Below are 20,017 nucleotides of genomic sequence, written 5' to 3'. Positions count from 1 at the left end.
GCACAGCAATCACCATAACAAGCTGCGATGCATCCAGATACTCGGCTTTCTACGTTGCGTAGATAAAAATTCGTGAGCGTCAAAGGGGACATGCCAAATTTCTTTATCCGGCTGTTAGCATGAGGTGGAGTTGCTGCAGAAAAATTACCATAAAAATAACTGAAGAGAGTGTAAATCATTCAACTCTTCACTGGGAAACTCCCCATTTGGAGAAACTAATAGACCTATTGAACTGTGCTCCCTGCAAGTCCTGATTGGCCAAAATATTCTAAGACTTCTTCAGAAATGAGAAAAAAAAAATCTGGCTACGTGACATTTTTGTAGAAAGATACACTTCTGACATTCCTGGGGGAACACACTTATTTTTCTTCCAAAAATGGTACAAAATGTCTTGGCTTGGAAATATGATGATGCTGTGCTTATATTTTCAACCAACAATTTGCAAGGCAGAAGGCACATGCTTTGACGCCACCCCCATCCTGTCATCAGGGCTCTCCTGGCCTCTGCAAAGAAACCTGGTAGAGGCTCTCTGTACATACTGTATGGGGGTGACTTCAGCACAGGTAGTGAGGGGCTGACTAGATCTTGGAATGATAGGTCTTCTTGCACCTCAGCTGACGGCCATCCAAATACAATGGGGAGCTCACTCCGGCCTCAGCATGACACCTCAGGGCTCCTTGCAGCTGGTCTGTTCACCCTCCTTTCAATCCAGCTCTTTCCACAGGGAATAAAATAAAATGGGGTGCTGGGGCAGAGGTACGTCTGTCCCAAAGGAGGTGCAAGATAGCCCTTCCCTCCGTTAGCCTGCAGGTCACCCTTGGGTAAGGTGTGGCACCCGCTTAGCCCCCCCCCACCCCCAATGAGGGTCACGTGAAGCCATGAGAGCAGGTGGTGGAAGGTACTTCGGTTAGCATTGTTGATTAGGGCTGAAGAGCCTCATTCTATGCTCTATAACTCTGTGATTCTAATAACAGGGATAGACCTGCAAGATAAATATAACTGATGACAAACAGCACCATTTTTACTAAACTGTTAATGAGAAAGGGGAAACACAATACCTGCACCCAGTGGTTTAGGTTATCACACCCCCTTCCTGCCAATCAACTTGCATAGTTCTTACCACATTAAAGGGTTGTTTATATACTTAAGATAACAAATACAGGAACTGTGTTGATCTGCATGTCTAGATAAATTCAGTAAAGGTCATCCTTGAACAAGATCCTCAAATTGATATGTGCATGCAACAAAGAAAGGGAGAAAAAAAAGAATACAGCTTCATTTCTGAAGAGTTGATGTACAAACCCCATTTCCAGCTCCAACTACACCTTACAAGGACTAAATATTACACGTGTAAATGTTACTACAAATATGTGATCAGCAAAACCTATACAACACCGACAGAATGTGCATGTAGAAGTTATATTAAGCCAAAGTCACGTGTGCTTAGTTAGGCATATAAAGCTCCCATAGCACTACCTTGAAGAGTAGTTGAATTCTCCTTGGTGTCCTGCCAAAAATCAATTCCCAGTCCAGAATTACAAATAGATTACCCGGTTATTAGTACATTAGTTTTCAGCTGTTCTAAGCAGCCAGGAATGGATTAAGTGCGTTAAGGCCTGGATCATTCTGAGTCCTTAAGAATTGAACTGGGCTAGTAATCCTTGCAGACATCGTATCGATTCACATGCAACTCAATGTGTGACATTCCTTTTACAGCATTATGGAAAAACCAGACCAAGTTAGTTTTAGTAACTCATGCTGATCTCTAGATCACCCAACCCTCCAGTGTCCCATTACTCATCTCCCAACTCATGCCCTGACCGTGCAAGAGCCTCAACCCTCCAAATGTCAGGGTCCACACTGATACCTTGCCCCCCTTTCCCTGAATATCTGATCAGCTGATCTTCCAAGTCCCTTCCTCAACCCATTGCCTCATCCTTTACCCCCAGGGATGTTTTTAATTACACAGAAACTGGGATGGACAGGTGACCATTCTGATGCCCCGCAGGGCTTAACTTGCTCGGAAAACACGCAATGAAATGGACAGGTTCTGCTCTAACTCTGTTTACAAGTTTGCAGATGACACCATCGTAGTAGAACGCATCTCAAACAACAATAAGATGGAGTACAGGAAGGAGATAGATAGCTTGGTGTCATGTTGTCATGATGACAACCTTTCCATCAACGAAAACACGAGGAAATCTGCAGATGCTGGAAATTCAAGCAACACACACTTCTTCCTATAGATGCTGCCTGGCCTGCTGCATTCCACCAGCATTTTGTGTGTGTTGCAACCTTTCCATCAACGTCAGCAAAATAAAAGAGGTGGTTATAATCTTCAGGAAGCAGAGCGGAGTACATTACACAATGGCGCCAAGCTGGAAATGATCGAGAGCTTCAATTCTTAGATGAAAGATATCACCAGTAACATGTCCTGGTCCAACCACAGAGAAGCTATGACCAAGAAAGCATACTAGCACCTCTACCTTCTCAGAAGGCCTAGGAAATTCAGCATTCCCCTGATGACTCTCATTATTTTTTATAGACACCATAGAAAGCAAACTGTTCTGGTGCATCACAGCTTCCTATGGGAACTTCTCTGTGATCATTTTAGAGAGTTGTGGACATAGCCCACTCCAACATGAAAACTAGCTTCCCCTCCATTGATGCAAGATACTGGCCCTAAAGTGTGGCCTAGATAGGGCAAATTAAAAAACTGGGAAATATCATAAAGAAATTCATGGGAAATTTTAATCTGTCCATTGATTGGAGTAACTAAACTAGCAAGGGTATTGTAGAAAAATTTAGAGTGCGCATTGAAGATTGTTTTTCCAAAGACTGGTCATGCAAACTCAGATAATCCAGAGATGAACTCAGAGGTTCATTGCGCCAGAGTAGATGCCATTTCTATTAGTACCACAATGCACTTTAATTGACTTTTGTTTAAGATGCTACACAGTAAAGTTCTTAATACTCGACAGAAATTCATTCCAACTGGAAAAGTAAATTCCACAAAAAAAAGGCAGAAACTGTGGTTAATAAAGGAAGTCAAGAATGCAGTTAAATTGAAAATTTCAGCATACAGTGTATGTGAGCTGGTGGCAGAGCAGAAGTCTGAACTCTACAGGAACTACTAATGAAATGTTAGAAAGCACAAGAGAAAAGAAAATAATAATTTTGTGAGAAAACTTGCATATATCAAAACAAACACTAAGATTTTCTATAGCCATATAAAAAGGAAGAAAGTGGCTAGTGCAACTGTGGAAAGCCCAAAGAATGAAGATGAGAAATTAATATCAGGGAACGAGGAAATGGTAAAGCGATTAAACCATCATGGAGGATATTGCAAATATCATGAAAATAACAAGAGACACAAGAGACCTAAATGCTGGAACATGGAACAACTAACCATCAGCTGGAGGAACTCAGTGGGCCGAACAGCATCTGTGGGGGAGGAAGGGGAAAAAAATTGTTTTCATTTTGGGTTGAAACCCTGCATTAGGAATAGATGCAGGGTTTTGACATGAAACGTCAACAGTTCCTTACACTCACAACTGTTGTTCAACCTGCCGTGACCCTCCAGCGGATTGATTGTTGGCCCTGAAGATAACAGGTGGAAAAGTTTCAAACTGCATGGAAAAACTGGTAGAAGTCCCGATTATGAGGAACAAAATACTGGAAAATCCCACAAAATTAAAGGTCGACAAGCCACAGACCAATAGTTTACAGCCAAGGGATTTAAAGGATGTAGTTGTAGAGGTGGTGGGTTGACAAGTCTTTAAAAACTCGCAAGTCTTTGGGAGGCCCCAGTGAATTGGAAAACAGAAAATGTGACTCAATAATTTAAGAAAGGAGGAAGACAAAAAGAAAAGGCAGGAGACTACAGACCAGTGATTTTATCATCTATTGTGGGCAAAGTGCCAGAATCATTAATGATTAAAAAGCTTAACAGTTGGGAAAGCTGAATATAATCACACAAAGTCAACGTGGTTACACAAAGGGTAAACTACACTTGATAAATTTGTTTCCTTCAGGATGTAACATGCAAAGCTGGTGGAGGGGAAACCTATAGAGGTAATGTATTTGGATTTCCAAAAGGATTTTAACAAGACGCTACATAAGAGGCTGATGCAAGTTAAGAAATCATGGTATTGCTATATTAGCATTGACTGAAAACTGGTTATCACAGAGTTGGAATAAGTGGGTCATTTTCAGGTCAGAGGGGTGTAACAAGAGTACCTGAGGATTCAGACCATGACATTTAATTATTTATATTAGTGACCTAGAGGAGGATGCAAAATGTAAGCATATAAATTTGCTGCTGACATAAAGATGGGAGGAAATGCATCTGGTGATGAGGATATTGTGACTCTGCAAAGGGATGCAGACAGATTGAGTGAATGAGAAAGAACTTGACAAATGCAGTTTGATTTTGGAAAGTGTGAGGTCATGCACTTTGGTAGAAAAATCAAGAAGCAGGTTGTTTTTTTTTCTAAATGGAAAGAGAGTAAACTAAGTTCAAAGGGACCTGGGTGAACCACACACAAAAAAAGGTCAGCAGGCAAGTGCAGGAAGCAGTTAGGCAGCAAATGGCATGCGATACATGCCCGTTTAGTCACATGCCCATTTTGCACCTTGGCCCAGAGAAACGGTGTTTCCTTTAGCTGTATACATGTGTATGGTTGTATGATAATAAACTTGAACAGCTACAGGATGGCGATGAAGCCAGGCCTGAATTTCTGAGCAGATTTGTTTCAGTTACTTCCAAAAGCCCTTCGGAAGTCCAAATACATCGATCACATCGATCGGCTCCCCTCCACCAACTTTGCATGTTACATTCTGAAAGAATATAATAGCTTTGGAGGCAGTGCAATTTTAAAATGGAGACCTTAGGATCTACTGCTTGCAGAGCGTGAAGAATCTCCAGAGTTCTCCTGCCAAGAGGGTCAGGGAGGCTGGATCATTGGAGGATGAGACTTAAAGACATGTTTTTTGGAAATATCTGGGAATCAAGGGCTCAGGGTATCTGGCACAGAGGAATTGTGACCTGGGTCAGATCAGCCATGATTATTTTGAGAGGCATCAAGGCCTGAGGGGCCAGGTAGCCAACACCTACCCCTGTCTTCTTGACAGGTTTTCCAAAATCTTTTTTTGACAAAGTTGACTCTAAAATTTCTTCATTTATTTGGCAGAATAAAAACCCAAGACTGGGTAAAATACATTTACAGAAAGCTAAGAGAGATGGAGGCTTAGCATTACCTAACTTTAGATTTTATTATTGGGCAATTAATATTCGACATATGAAATTCTGGTTACTGGACCAGGATATACTATCCATTCCTAAATGGGTAGTATTGGAATTACCATCTGTTCAGGGTTTTACACTTGGCTCTATTTTAGGTTCCTTTCTTCCTTTTGATTGGAAACGCCTTAAACAGGTGTCTAACCCGATAGTTAAATATACCTTGCGTATTTGGTTTCAATTCAGAAAATTTTTTGATCTTAATCAATTTGGGTTAGCGATTCCTATTTTAGGTAACTTTTTTTTTCCCTCTTTTACGGATCGTGCTTTTCAAACTTGGAAGACTAAGGGTATTTCACGGTTTTTGGATTTATTTTTAGATGGTTCCCTTATGTCTTTTGAACAATTATCTAATAAATATAACTTATCAAGAATACATTTTTTTAGATATCTACAAGTTAGAAATTTTCTAAGTACTATACTTTCTTCCTTTCCAATGCTTCCTCCTACATACATTTTAGATACTATAATCAACCTTAATCCATGTCAGAAAGGTGCATCGGCTATGATTTATAATATTATTATGAAACTTAGGAAAGCTCCATTTGATAAGATTAGGGTAGATTGGGAACAGGAATTGGGGTTTACCATTTCCGTGGATGACTGGGGGCAGATTTTATAATTAGTCAATACTTCCTCTATCTGTGCTAAACATTCCCTAATTCAATTTAAAGTTGTTCATAGAGCACATATGTCCAAAGATAAGTCAGTGCGCTTTTATTCTCATATTAATCCTTTTTGTGATAGATGTCCGGGGCAGATAGCCTCTTTAACTCATATGTTTTGGTCTTGCCCTACTTTGGAAACTTTTTGGAGAGACATTTTTAATATTATCTCTAAGGTATTGAATATAGATATCTCTCCTCACCCTATTACTGCTATCTTTGGACTACCTAAAATTTCCAGTAATCTCTCCTCTTCAGCCCGTAGAATGATTGCATTTCTAACTTTAATGGCGAAAAGATGCATCTTACAACATTGGAAAGAGCTTAATGCTCCAACTACCTTTTTTTGGTTTTCTCAGACGATATTATGCTTGAATCTGGAGAAAATTAGAAGCAATCTTTATGACTACTCTTTTAAATTTGAACAGACTTGGAGATCTTTTATTCAATATTTTCATTTAATGTAATATATACCCTTCTTGTTTTTTTTTTACTGTTTTTAATGGAGGTCGGGATTGAGGACGTGATTTTAAGTTTAACTCTGTTTGCTTTCAAGTTAGCCCATTGCTTTGCGTTGCTTTTAGTTAGTTGCACGGTGGGTTTTTTTTTTGGTTTTTTTTTTCCTTTTCTCTATTGATATATATATAAAATTAGTATACTATTATGTTACCTTGGTATGTTATGTTTAAATTACATTGTTTGTAGTATTTTTTTTGTATTAATATCTTCTGTAATTTTATTATATTCTAACAGTGTATTAGTGTCTATATGGCTTACCTTTTTGTATACTTATTTAATAAAAAGATTTAAAAAGAAAGAAAGACAGGTTTTGTTGGAAATCTAGAGGGGTTGCTGCACATAGCTTGGTACAACATACCAACTCAGTAAAGATTAGGAACAATAATCCATTCGGTCTTGAGCAACAACCTGTCAACAATAATTTATCAGACAATGTGGTCACACATTGCAAAACAGCAAATGTATGGCAAAAAGCAATTCATTTCAGGCAAGTGATGTCTGATGCCTCGAGACTGTGAAATACATCCAGAAAGGAAAGTCTTTTCATTCCTCTTACAAAAAAAAAGCTTCATATTTTAAATCCGCGTACACTGGAGGATAGGGGGTGGATTTCACATCACAAAAGCTGCATGCCTCAACCCAGTTGCTCACCCTATGAGTAATCACGACATCACTGGGATTTTCCACACACACTATGCTAAGGCGGTGAGTGGGGAAGAAGGAACTTACAATTGCTTTATATTGACAATCAGAGTTACCTGCTGGTCATCAGAAATGTCAGGTTATGAGTCTCCCATTTTATAGCAGATTCACACCTCTGCTAAGGTAAGAAAATTAAGCTTCCTTCTGGTGTGGTCCCAGTCCTATCACACTGCAGAGTGTCAACCATACTGTAGCTACACAGAAAGGCTTACCTTCACACCTTGCTCTCTGTGTGTGTGTGTGTGTGTGTGTGTGTGTGTGTGTGTGTGTGTGTGTAACTCTGGTAGTGGGGTTGAAGTGTGCCTGTGTTTTTTTTTAAAAAGACTTTGTCCATCAGACCATGTTTCATCTGGGCGCTGCTTTCTATCACATTTCAAAGACATACCTACTCTAAATTATCTCTTAGTGTATGCGGGTGGCAGAAGAATCGGGGAGTTGAGTGTGCAGGAGAAAGTGAATAGATTACAGGGAGGTAAGTTGTGATTGCCACGAGATATTCAATGGGCTCAATGGCGTCCTTCTATATTGTTAAAACATCTGAATGTACAATGTATGAATTTGTTTCACTATAATTAAAACTTCGGTTGCTATTGTCATGGTTTTTCACCATTAGCATCCCTTGTGTTGTTTTTAGTTTCTTTCTCTGCTTTATTCTTGTTCTCAGGTTAAAATAACTCCTTTCTCACCGAAAGTCAACTTTGCTCTAGTTCTGACTTTATCTGCAAGAAAAAGTGAAACAACTTTCTTTCAAGGATATTAAAAAGAGGAAGGAAAATAGTGTGGGTGGGGGAAGGATGCTCTTTTGTTGCATCTATACATAGTCTGCCACGTCCACATGATGTCCTGAAACATGTCCAACCAATCAGATACTTACAAATCAAATGAATGGCTAGTTCCCTTGCAGCAGTCACCAAAAACACTGCTCAACTACAGCAATGATAAGAGGCACCAAGTTCAATTGCAAGATGCCAGATAGTAAACACACAGAGCTCATAAACAGGATGAACATGATTTCAAATGTTCCTCAATTACAGAAGTCAGTCCCTTTATATATTTTCTAATAAAAACCCTGGTTTGCCAAGTGTGAGTTAAAGAAAATATATTCCCAGAAGCGATGGGGGAGAAAGGTATTTAGTGGCCTCTGCTCCTTATTAGTTGACCTGCGATCAACTTTATACGTGCACGTTCGGTCTTTGCGTGATTGTGTGACAATAAGTGAACAGTAAACTATTTCCAGCCAAAAGGGAAATGGCAGATGAGACACTGGACATCTGCTCTCAGAGAACCTTCACTGCTGCCAAATATGGAGCAGCCAGGGTGACTACGGTCTGAACTTCTGCTCAGTCTCCCCTCTTTTTGTCCACGTCATCAGAAGATGCAGTTCTGACTAAGGAATTCTCTGAACATAATGCAAGATTGAAGCACATTACATTTGAAAAAAAGTTCAGAACTGTTGGCTGGCATTAACAGCAGAAGAGAAAAGAGCTGGCATTGCAGCCCTGAGCCTCACCGTTAAATAAGATGTGGACAACATAACTGGGTGAGATTGTGAGGAAGATGCAAAGATGCTGCAAGATGACTTAGATGAGTTGAGTGAATGGGGGCAGACAATCAGTAGCTACTTTATCAGGCACACCTACTCATTAAAGCAAATACCTAATCAGCCAATCATATGGCAGCAACTCAATGCATAATAGCATGCAGACACTACAGGTTCAGTTGTTGATCAGACCAAACATTAGAATGGGTGGGGAAAAAAATTTGATCCAATTTGACCATGGAGTGCTTGTTGGTGCCAGACAGGGTGGCTTGAGTATCTCAGCAACTGCTGGCCTCCTGGGATTTTCACTCACAAGTCTCTGGAGTTTTCAAATAATGGTGCAAAAAGCAAAAACATCCATTGAGCAGTAGTCCTGGGGGTGAAATTACATTATTAATGAGACAGGTCAGCGAAGAAGAGCCAGACTGGTTCAAGCTGACAGGAAGGCAACAGTAACTCAAACAACCACACGTTACAACAGTGGTGTGCAGAAGAGCATTTCTAAACACACACATGTGGAACCTTGAAGTTTGCAAAATGATTTGTGCACTTGGTGCAATTGCACAGGCCTTTGCGAGGTCACACCTTAATTACTTCCTGCAATTTTAAATCTCCTAACCCAGGAAAGGGAATACTTGCCATAGAGGGAGTGCAGCAAAGATCCACCGGAATGATCTCTGGGAGGGCAAAGCTCTTATGTCAGAGAAAACCTGGGTGAACTAGGCCTGCCTGAGAGGGTATCTTATTGAAAAGTATGAACTTCTGATGGAGTTCAACAAACTGGATGTAGCGAGGATGTTTTCTCTGGAAGTGTTAGGATATGGGGCAAGAAATAATGGCTGAGATGAAGAGAGAATTTTCTATATATGTAATTCTCTACCACAGAAAACCAGAGGTGCATTTTCTGCGTTCTTACCTTATCAGGAAGCAGCTTGCTGAACTGCCTTCAAGGCAAGTAGATTAAAAGTTCATATACATATGTACAGGACATATCATATAGAACCTTGAGATTCATTTTCTAACAGGCATTCATATTGGAAGAGAATTGCTTTAAAATCAATGAAAAACTACACATTAAGTGTGACAACCAACCAACGTGCAAGAGAAGCCAAACCATGCAAATAAATAAATAAATAAATCATTCTGAGAACATGAGTTGTAGAGCCCTTGAAAGTGAGTCCATAGGTTGTGAAATCGAGTCAGTGTTGAGGTGAGTGAAGTTATCCTCACTGGTTCAGGAGGAGCCCGATTATTGATGGTTGACTTCAATGTTCCTGGTGGTGTGGGACTTAAGGCTACCGTACCTTCTTCCTGATGGAAGCAGCAAGAAAAGAGCATGGCTTAGATGGTGAGGATCCCTGATGCTATTCAGAGAGCTCTGCCTCTGATGGACCGGGCTGTGTCCACCACTTTTTCTGGGCTTTTCGGTTCATGGGCATTGGCATTTCCATACCAGGTCATGATGCAACCAGTCAGGACACTCTCCACTGTGCATCTATTGAAGTTTGTCAAAATTGTAGACCACATGCCATATCTGCGCAAACTCCTAAGACAGCAGAGGCATTATGGTACAAAGACAAGAAAATATGAAGATACTGGAAGTCCAAGCAACACACGAAATGCTGGGGGAACTCAGTAGGCCAGCAACATTTATGAAAAAGAGTAAACAGTCAATGTTTCCGGCCGAGACCCTTCATCAGGACTTTATTAATTAAAAAAAGTCCTGATGAAAGGCCTCAGCCCAAAACATTCACTGTACTCTTCCACAGATGCTGCCTGGCCTGCTGAGTTCCTCCAGCATTTTGTGTCAGCTACAGAGGCATTGTGGTGCCTCCTTTGTGATGGTACTTATGTGCTGGTCCCAGGACAGATCCTCTGATATGAGAACACCAAGGAATTTTCGATCCTCTAACGAGGACTGGCTCACAGACCTCTAGTTTCTTCCTCTTGCAGTCAGTCATCAGCTCTTTGGTGTTGCTAATGCTGAGTAGGAGGTGGTTGTCATGGCATTATTCAACCAGATTTTCAACCTCCCTCCTATATGTCTGTTGTGTCAGCTAACAGTAATGTCATCAACAAACTTAAAATATGGCATTGGAGCTGTACTTAACCATTGTAAACACAAAGTGAGTAGAGCAGGAGGCTAAGCACACAGCCTTGTGGTGCACCTGTGCTGATGGGGATTGTGGAGGAGATGTTGTTGTCATTCTGAACTCACTGGGGTCTTGGAGTGAGAAAATTGAGAATCCAGTTGCACAAGGAGGTATCAAGGCCTGGGTCAAGGAGTCTAGTGATTTGTCTCACGGGGATGATGGTGTTGAAAGCTGAGCTGTAGTCAATGAAGAGCATATTGATGTATGAATGCTCATTGATGTTCCAGAGCTGATTGAAGAGTTAATGAAATGGCATTTGCTGTGGACCCAGTGTGACAGCAGGCAAACTGAACCATATCCAAGCCCCTCGTGAGGCAGGGGTTGATATGCTTCACGATAACGTCTCAAACCACTTTATCACAGGGGATGCAAGCGCTATTGGATGATAGTCGTTGAGACTGGTTACCACGTTCTTCTTGAGCACTGGTACAATTGAAGCCTGCTTGAAGCAGGTGGGCACTTCAGGCTGCCAAAGCGAGAGGTTAAAGATCTCAGTGAACACTCCAGCCAGTTGATCAGCATAGGTCTTCAGTACTCAGTCGGGCACACAATCTAGGCTAGATGCTTTCCATGGGCTCACCTCGCTGAAGGATGCTCTCACGTTTGCCTTAGGATTGTTGAGGACTGAGAGTGGTCCACGGTCTGTCGGTGAAATTGAGCATAAAAGGCATTGAGCTCATCTGGGAGCGAAACCACGTTGTCATTTATGTTACTTTGCTTTGCTTTGCAGGAGGTACTACCAGTCGAGCCCTGACAGAGCTGTCAAACATCCTGCGATTCAAGCCTGGTCTGCAATTGCCACTTCTCCCGTCAGCTGGCTTTCTGGACCTCTTGTACTTCCCTGGGTTGCCATCTCTTGGCTCATCCAGGGCATCTGGTTGGTAAGACTCCAAATCATTTTGCAGGGATACATTTGTGTCTTCATAGAGTCCATGACAACTGTGGTGTATTCATTCAGGTCCTGTGATGAGTCCTGGAATATGACTCAAAGCAGTCCCATAGCTGCTCCTCTGCCTCTGTGACCACCTCTCTCTCTGCTGTCCATACCTCTGGTACCTTGCTCCTTAGCCTCTACCTGCACCTGGGGGAGAACATCCAGATGATCGGATTTGCCAAAATGCAGTCTAGAGATGGAACAGGAGGCATTCTTGATCTTTGTATAGCAGTGTTTGTGCATGCTGGGTCCTTTGGTGTTGCACATCTATTTGCTTATTGGTGTTGATTTCCTTATTTGAGAGAAACAGCCTTCTGTGTTTCTTAGAAAGAGCACTTGCAGATCCCACAGAGATCAGCATTCATACCTTCCAAGTAGCAACATGTGTTTCTTATCTTTCAACTGGGACTCTGGTCTAAGATGGGAATGGTGAAGCCCAGTGACTACTTACTGGCAGCAAACAAAACTAAATAGTTCATGATTTTTATCAAATGTTATCAATAACATTCTTTAAAATTTATGGTAAGCGATCAACGCAAACAATGGAGAGGTGAGCGAAGGTGTGGCTGAGTTGAGGGTTGAAGCGTGCAGGGGCGAGGTATATTCGAGCAAAGCCAGGGTGAGTGGAGCAAAGGAGAGGCAGATTCGAGGCTCATCCACCCAAACTAAGCCAAAACCCAGTGGCAGGGCCCAAGCCCAGAGCGTATCGATGTGAAAAGGCCCACGTCCAAGTGCGAGAAACGACCTGATGTTTGGACAATTTCATCGCCAGGGCAAATGGCGATGAAGGCAGGATGCCGAGACAAGAGGCAAGGATTGGGCCGGTTCAGCTCTGTGACATTTACTCGGCTCTGTGCTGAACTGAGGCTGAGTCTGAGGCCTGCTCTGGGCTTCATGTCTACGTACTCACTTTTGTTCTGAATGCTATTTGCTTATTTTTACTATTTGTACTACTTTTTTTCCCCTCTGTACACATTAGGTGTTTGACAGTCTTCTTTTAATGGGTTCTTTCGGGTTTTTTGTTTTGTAGCTGACGGAGACGGATATCAAAGTGATATAATTTATACATACTTTTAACTTTAAAGTGAATAAGCTTTATATACTTTTACATAATACTCCATCTGCCTTCATTTTGGCCATTTTCTTTAATGCAGGCACATCCAGATTCTCCATAACACAAAGCTGTGTCTTCTACGCGTACATGAGGAAATGATAGTTGGAAATAAATTATTTATTTTCTTTTCCCACACAAATTCTGTGAGAGCAAATTTTATTCCACCTTTCAAATTTCTGGGTGGTGATATGTGAATTTTACGAGTGTGAATTTCTGTTAACTGAATGGCTGTAATACAGCATTCTCTTTCACCAACCTTTTTTTAAAAACAAAGGCTAATATCAATATTTAAATGACACCCACTGGACAATTGAAAGGTCATTTTTGTGCTGTGTTATAAGTGGGTTTACAAGGAACAGCTGGCAAGCCTGAATCCTGGATTGGTTACCTTTCTTATTTTACAGAGAATAGTTCTATTTGAGAACAATGGCTGGCAAGATTTCTTAGAATCTGCCACCTACATCGTGGGTACAAAAACTCAAACCATTGGTCATCTGTTGCTATCTACCATTTCGGAGAAGAAATCCAAACTTCTTGGAAGATTGGAAGCATGAATTCTCTGTAATCCAACTCCCTCAGGAGACAAGGCCCTGATGAACTATTAGTTCACCAAGCTCAAAAGGGACAGATATGTCATCAAAGCAATAAAACTTCAACACTCTAACTCCAGATAGTCACAAAAGTAAGCGTCCTATAGAGTAGACTTGACCTGACAGCGGGATGCTTGCCCATAATCTAAGTTGGTTAAAATGAACATTCGCGACACATGGACGGTGCATCAAATCGTAACACTACACCAAAATCCTATGATCAATAAGCAACGCTAGGCCTATTGATAGGGAGAAATAACATGCACTCCATAGCTGTGCATTTCCCAGTAGCATGCTTATGTTTTACTCCAAAATGTGATCAAATGGGTCAAATTTAAATCAGCACTCCAGCCTCAAGACTGGTGATCTTGAAGCATCAAAGTCAAAGTAGATTCTTGTCTCGGTAGGCAGGAAATGTTGAACTGGAAGCAAAGAAGTAAAAATTTCACTTTGACAAGCTCGTGCATGCCCACCTGCATAACCACTTACTCATCACCCGGATCAGAGTTCATTGAACCCATTACAGTCCAGTGCCCTCTTTCCATTTACTCACTCGCTTCATGGGTCCTTAACACACTTTCATAATCCCTAACACTGATATTTTAACTCAGCCAGTATTAGCAATACAGCTGCCAGGAAAAGTTGCGAACAAAAACTGAATTCATTAAACCTACTTTTGCTAGGAGGAACTCCAGACCACAAAACCCTCAAACTAGAAAACAACGCAGGTGCTGAGTGGAGCTTTTCAGTTTATTGTAGGTGAGGTTCGGTCTGGCGATATTTGATGAGTGAAAGGTTGTTTATCATTTGGTTCTATTTGTCACGTCTTGTCATAGTTCCTTATATCATAGGAGGATGGTAACCCCTCCAGCTCATCGAGTCATTGCTGGCTCTCTCCTCTTTCTGGACACTCCACTCTAGATCTTTTTATTGCTAACTGCCGAAGAGATATTACCCGTCTCAATTTTAAACACTCCTCTCTATAATTCTAACCTCACTCCTTCCAAACGCATTGCTCTCCATTCTCTCCACACCAATCCTAACCTTGCCATCAAACCCACAGATAAGGGGGGGTGCTGAGGTCAGCCTTCTACCTTGCCAAGGCCAGGTGACAACTCACACCTCCTCTTCCTTACCCCTCAAACAGGACCCCATGAAGGAGAACCAGGTCATTGTCTCCCGCACCATCACCAACCTTATCAACTCCCATCCACTGCCACCAAGTTCCCTTACTCTGCACCTCCCGTTTCTGCCTCCTACCCAAGATCCATAGACCTCTCGCCACCATACCAGGGATAGGGTTCTCTTGACCTCACCTACCACCCCACCAGCCTCTGCATCCAGCACAATTCTCCACTACATCCGCCATTACCAACGGGATCCCACTATCAAGCACATCCTTCCTTCCACACCCCTCCCCAGTTTCTGCAAGGATTGCTCCCCACGTAACACCCTTGACCACTCATCCCTCCTGATACTTGTTCAACTTGCAAGAACAAGTGCCACACCTGCCCCTGCACTTACCCCCTCGCTACCATTCAGGGGCCACAAACAGTCCTTCCAGGTGAGGTGACAATTCACCCTGTGAGTTTGTTGGGTTATCTACAGTGTCCGGTGCTCCCGGTGGGGCCCCCCGTACGCTGCACCGGTGCTCCCGGCGGGGCCCCCAGTACGCTGCACTGGTGCTCCCGGCGGGGCCCCCCGTACGCTGTACCAGTGCTCCCGGTGTGGCCCCCTGTATACTGTACCGGTGCTCCCAGCGGGGCCCCCTGTTTACTGTACCGGTGCTCCCAGCGGGGCCCCCTGTTTACTGTACCGGTGCTCCCAGCGGGGCCCCCTGTTTACTGTACCGGTGAGACCGGAAGTAGATTGGGAGAGTGCTCCTGAGCAGCAACGCTCTGTCCATCAGAAAATGTGGAATCTCCCTGTAGCCACCCATTTCAATTCCACTTCCCATTCTGATGTGTTAGTCCATGGCCTCCTCTACTGCTACACTGAGGCCACACTCGGGTTGAAGGAGCAAAACCTTATATTCCATCTGGGTAGCTTGCAACTCAGTGGCATGAACATCAATTTTTCAAACTTACAGTAATTGCCTCTCCATTACCATCCCCCATTCCTGCTTACTTCCTTACCTGTCCATCACCTCCCTCTGGTGCTCCTCTCCTCCTCTCCCTTCCCTTTCTTCCATGGTCTTCTACCCTCTCCTATCAGATTCTCCCCTTCCCCAGCCCTTTACCTCTTTCACCAACTTCCCAGCTCTTCACTTTACCCCCTCCCTCAGTTTCACCCATCACCCACTGCCTTGTACTTCTCCCCCCCCCCCCCACTTTCTCACCCCGACTTCTCCCTTTCCTTTCCAGTCCTGATGACAGGTCTTGGCCTGAAATGTCAACTGTACTCTTTTCCATAGTTGCCGCCTGGCCCACTGGGTACCTCCAGCATTTTGTGCGTGTTGCTTGGATTTCCAGTGTCTGCAGATTTTCTCATGTTTGTGATCAGAGCATTCTTCTCTAAGCTGCTCTTTCTCACGTGCCCCTCATCTCCCGCCAAGCATTCCACATGGGGTCATCTAGAGTGGCTAATTAAATTATCAGCACATCCTTGGGATGAGTGGAGAAACCCTGAGATAGCCCACATAAACAAAGCACTGGAGATGGGATTCAACCTGGGTTCAGCACAGATTACTGCACACCCAGAGGAGAAACTGCTGATTTGGCCTTTCTAGTTTGTTCTACCAAAAAAAGAGATTATGTCATATTCTAGTCATTAATTCCACTTACTAGCTGTGTCTCTAAAAATAGTTGAAACAATAAACCCTGTAGTCCCGCCTCCCTCCTAGATGCGTGCACCCCCTCCAATTCTGACCTCATTTATATCCCAAAGATCTTTCATTGTCACTGTTAGTGGTCAGACCTTAACTCAAAGGTTCTGTTCAGAATTCACTGCTAACTTATCAAGCCTGAAGTCTCATGTAAAGTCACATGATCAAGATTTCACTCAGCTGTTTTGCAATATTTGCAACTTTGTCTAAATTACCAGCCTCTCTTAAATGGACTTTGTGGTTTTATTTTGTGCTTTTATCCTCTCTCAACTGTAAATGAAAGGAGGGCACAAGATGTGATTTCCAGCAAAATTCTAACTGATTAGGATAATTTGGGAGGCAGGGTCTATTTATAGATTTGGTAAAGACAATGATCCAGATCCTACTGGTAGGTGCTGGCACTTTGGAACAGAAGCAAAAGCAGAAGAGCTCATTTGATTTAGTCACAACATAACTATCAATGCATCCTGGAGTTAGTTATACAGATCTCAGTTTGATGGATTTGAAGGCATTCAGGGCCCAATTTAATTGCTCACCTCCTCCTTGCCTTCAAACCACTGGTACTGTAGTGGTGTAGGTCCAATGGCAGAACAATGAAGAGCGACAGGACTACCGGCTGGGACAGACGCACACTCAGGTTGCTTTGTGATGACAATACCTGTGGAGTGAAACATAATTCTCATTTTAAAAAAAGAACCATTTTGCAATACTTTCAGATGAACCACCTTCAATCCAAAGGCACTTTCACTCTTAGTTTCCAACAGTCAACTTAAGCCAGCCAACTGGCCTTTTCAACATTTTGCTCCACTGAACTTATTGGCCAAAAGCATGGTGAAGCAGGTGTAGCAAGGAACAAAAGGTGAGATATTTTTAAGCATAATGGATTTTCAGAAGATCTTCAATATGTTGAGCACCATATTGGGCAAATCAGAGGACAAAGGGATTGGGAGTGGCAAGGATCAACTAAAGTATGGAAAATAGACGAGGAATAAACAGGTCATTTTGAGGTTGCATGGTTGGTGTGCACAGGAGCTGAGGGCTACAGGTACTACCAGCCAGGTCGACACCTTTGGTCAGGTGTGGCTCTGGAACTTCAGACGCTGCCTCCAATTTGGTTCCATTTTTCTTTCTCCGCCACACCCCCCCCAAAACCCCGTCCATAATATACATCCAATAAATGCAGGTATTCAAGTCAAGCAAACTTATAAAACGAAAAAAAAACCCTGATACTTCATCCTTGCTGGACATAAAAATTCAAGAAGTCCCTGGGGTACTCTCAGAAGGCTGATAACCCTAGCCGACTCCAACTAGCTTTATGCAAATCATTAGAGACTGGACAAAGCTGGTCTCACAGCTTTTACACTTCATGAAAAGCAGCTGATGGACGATTTGTGTGTTCAAAGTAGGGCAGTGGCTGTGAACTAGTGATTGAAGAGCATGAAAAAGGACTTGTGTACATACAAACAAGAGATTCTGTAGATGCTGCAAATACACACACAATGCTGAAGGAACTCAGCAGGTCAGGCTGCACCTATGCAGAGGAATAAAGAGTCGATATTTTGGGGCCAAGACCCTTGATCAGGACTGGAAAGGAAGGGGAAAATAAAACAGAATAAAGGTGGTGGGGGCAGGGGGGAAGAGGATGACAAGCTGGCAGGTGATAGGTGAACTCAGGTGGGTGGAGGAAGGGGATGAAGAAAGAAGCTGGGAGGTGGAAAAGGTAAAAGGGCTGAAGGAGGAGTCTATTGGGGAGGAGAGAGGATCTGGGAGGAAGGGAAAGAGGAGGGGATAGGCAGGTGAGAAGAGAAGTGATAAGAAAGGAGCCAGAATGGGGAATGAAGAGAGGAGGAGGTTAAAGAAATCAATATTCATTCCATCAGGTTGGAGGCGACCCAGACACAGAATAGGAATGTTGCTCATCCAATCTGTGAGCGGCCTCGTTTTGGCAGTAGACTGACATGTCAGAATGGGAATGGGGGATTGGAATTAAAATGGTTGGCAATCCGGGTACAAGGAAGTTTTATGTTTCGTTGTAGTGAAACATCAAAGACACACAGAAGACGCCAGATGGAATTAGCCGAAAGTGTCAGAAGCACACCTCTTCCAGCAGACGGCATTTTCCAAGACATTTACTAGAAGATTGGATAGGTTTGACTGCAAGCTGTGAGAAGTGGGAATTGAAACAAAAGACTGTTGGAAAGATTAATTCCAGTTCTTCAACTGACTTATTTAAGATGATTCATTTGAAACCACATTTCTAATACTAGCACCTTTGTATTAAAAGAGGAAATGGAGGAAATGTTATTTTGCACCTTTTGCACGCGGGATTCTAACTCTGACAGCTGTCGCAGTTGCTGGGGGATGTATTTTAGCTGGAATTGAAAGCAAATTTGAGTGATACAAGGGGGAACATGTACATACGTTTTTCTTACATCACACATAAACCCAGCGTGAATTTCTATCCCAAAGTGTTTTCTCCGTTTAAAAAGTGCAAACCTTTTGGTGGTGTGCTGCAGAGCAGAGAGGTCTGTCACTCTCGGAGAGCAGCAAGCCTCTAAACTCAGGCAGGACTGTGTAGAGAGTGAAAAGCTTGAGTACACAGAAAAAACAGGAGGGGGAGAGAGGGGGCCGGAAGCAAGGACTGGACGATAATCCCACAGAGAACCGACAGCCACCTGCAGGGACATCCAGCCCTGGGTGTTGGACCTTCATGCAAAGCTTCTGACCCCTCTCCCCACCCTGAACTCCAGTCCAGAGGCGAGGGGTTGGACACATTTCCCAGCTTTACGTCAACCACTGCCAGCACATCCTACAGGCCCTCTCATTTTAAAGGGTATTCCAGCATAAATAAAAAGCAAGATTAGGTTTGTCAAATTTGTGCTTACTTTCTTTATTTGGCAGTATATTTATTTCTAAATTAGCAGTAGCTAAGTGTACTTCTAAATAAATCCATCCTAAATTAAAAATATATGGATTTATTTCCCCCAACCATTTGCAAATTTCTCTGATCATTAGAATTATTTGGAAGCATTAATATTCGCAGCAGCAAACGTTGACAGAAGGCCAAGCAACACATACAAAATGTTGGAGGAACTCAGAAGGCCAGGCAGCATCCGTGGAAAAGCGTACAGTCGATGCTCGGCCTGAAATATCGACTGTACCCTTTTCCATTGATGCTGCCTGGCCTGCTGAGTTCCTCCAGCATTTTGTGTGTGCTACTTGGATTTCCAGCATCTGCAGATTTTCTCTTGTTTGTTGAGAGGAGGCCAAGCACTCCACAGCTGTGGTTCAAAGCTGGCTCCAGGCTTCCCACAATATCCCCAGGCCATTAGCAAGAGTAAGGGCACAGTGGGTTAATGCAACTTCTTGGGGTGCTGGGGGTGGGGGGGGGGCAGAACAGCAAACCATGAGATTGGTGAAGATATCGGTCTGATCTATCACCATGTAGGTTAATGTATTTGGTAGAAACATACATAATTAACAACCACTGACATTGAGTTGGGGTTCACTATAAAGGCAGGTCTGACCTGATGAAGTAATTACGTGAAGTTCTTTTACAGTGCCTTGTGTTTGGAGTACAATAAATGAATTATGGTTTTTCTTAACCATAAAACGCCTCACGCCATTTTAATTGAGAAAACTACAACCGTGGTGATCCATGGGACGGCAACACC

The 20,017-nt window shown here is 42.8% G+C and overlaps 1 protein-coding gene across 2 annotated transcripts in view; it reads right to left on the bottom strand.

The window, feature by feature from the left end:
• The window catches only part of malt3 (MALT paracaspase 3), a 138,135-nt gene that overhangs the window by 87,610 nt on the left and 30,508 nt on the right, over positions 1–20,017 (bottom strand). For both annotated transcript variants that reach the window (XM_063070871.1, XM_063070872.1), the window contains exon 4: positions 16,880–17,001. In XM_063070871.1, coding sequence (XP_062926941.1) covers positions 16,880–17,001 — 122 coding nt within the window. The remainder of the gene's footprint in view (positions 1–16,879; positions 17,002–20,017) is intronic.

Source organism: Mobula hypostoma, chromosome 18, assembly GCF_963921235.1.
Source record: "Mobula hypostoma chromosome 18, sMobHyp1.1, whole genome shotgun sequence".
Lineage (NCBI taxonomy): Eukaryota > Metazoa > Chordata > Chondrichthyes > Myliobatiformes > Myliobatidae > Mobula > Mobula hypostoma.
This window is presented reverse-complemented; position numbering and strand designations above follow the sequence as displayed.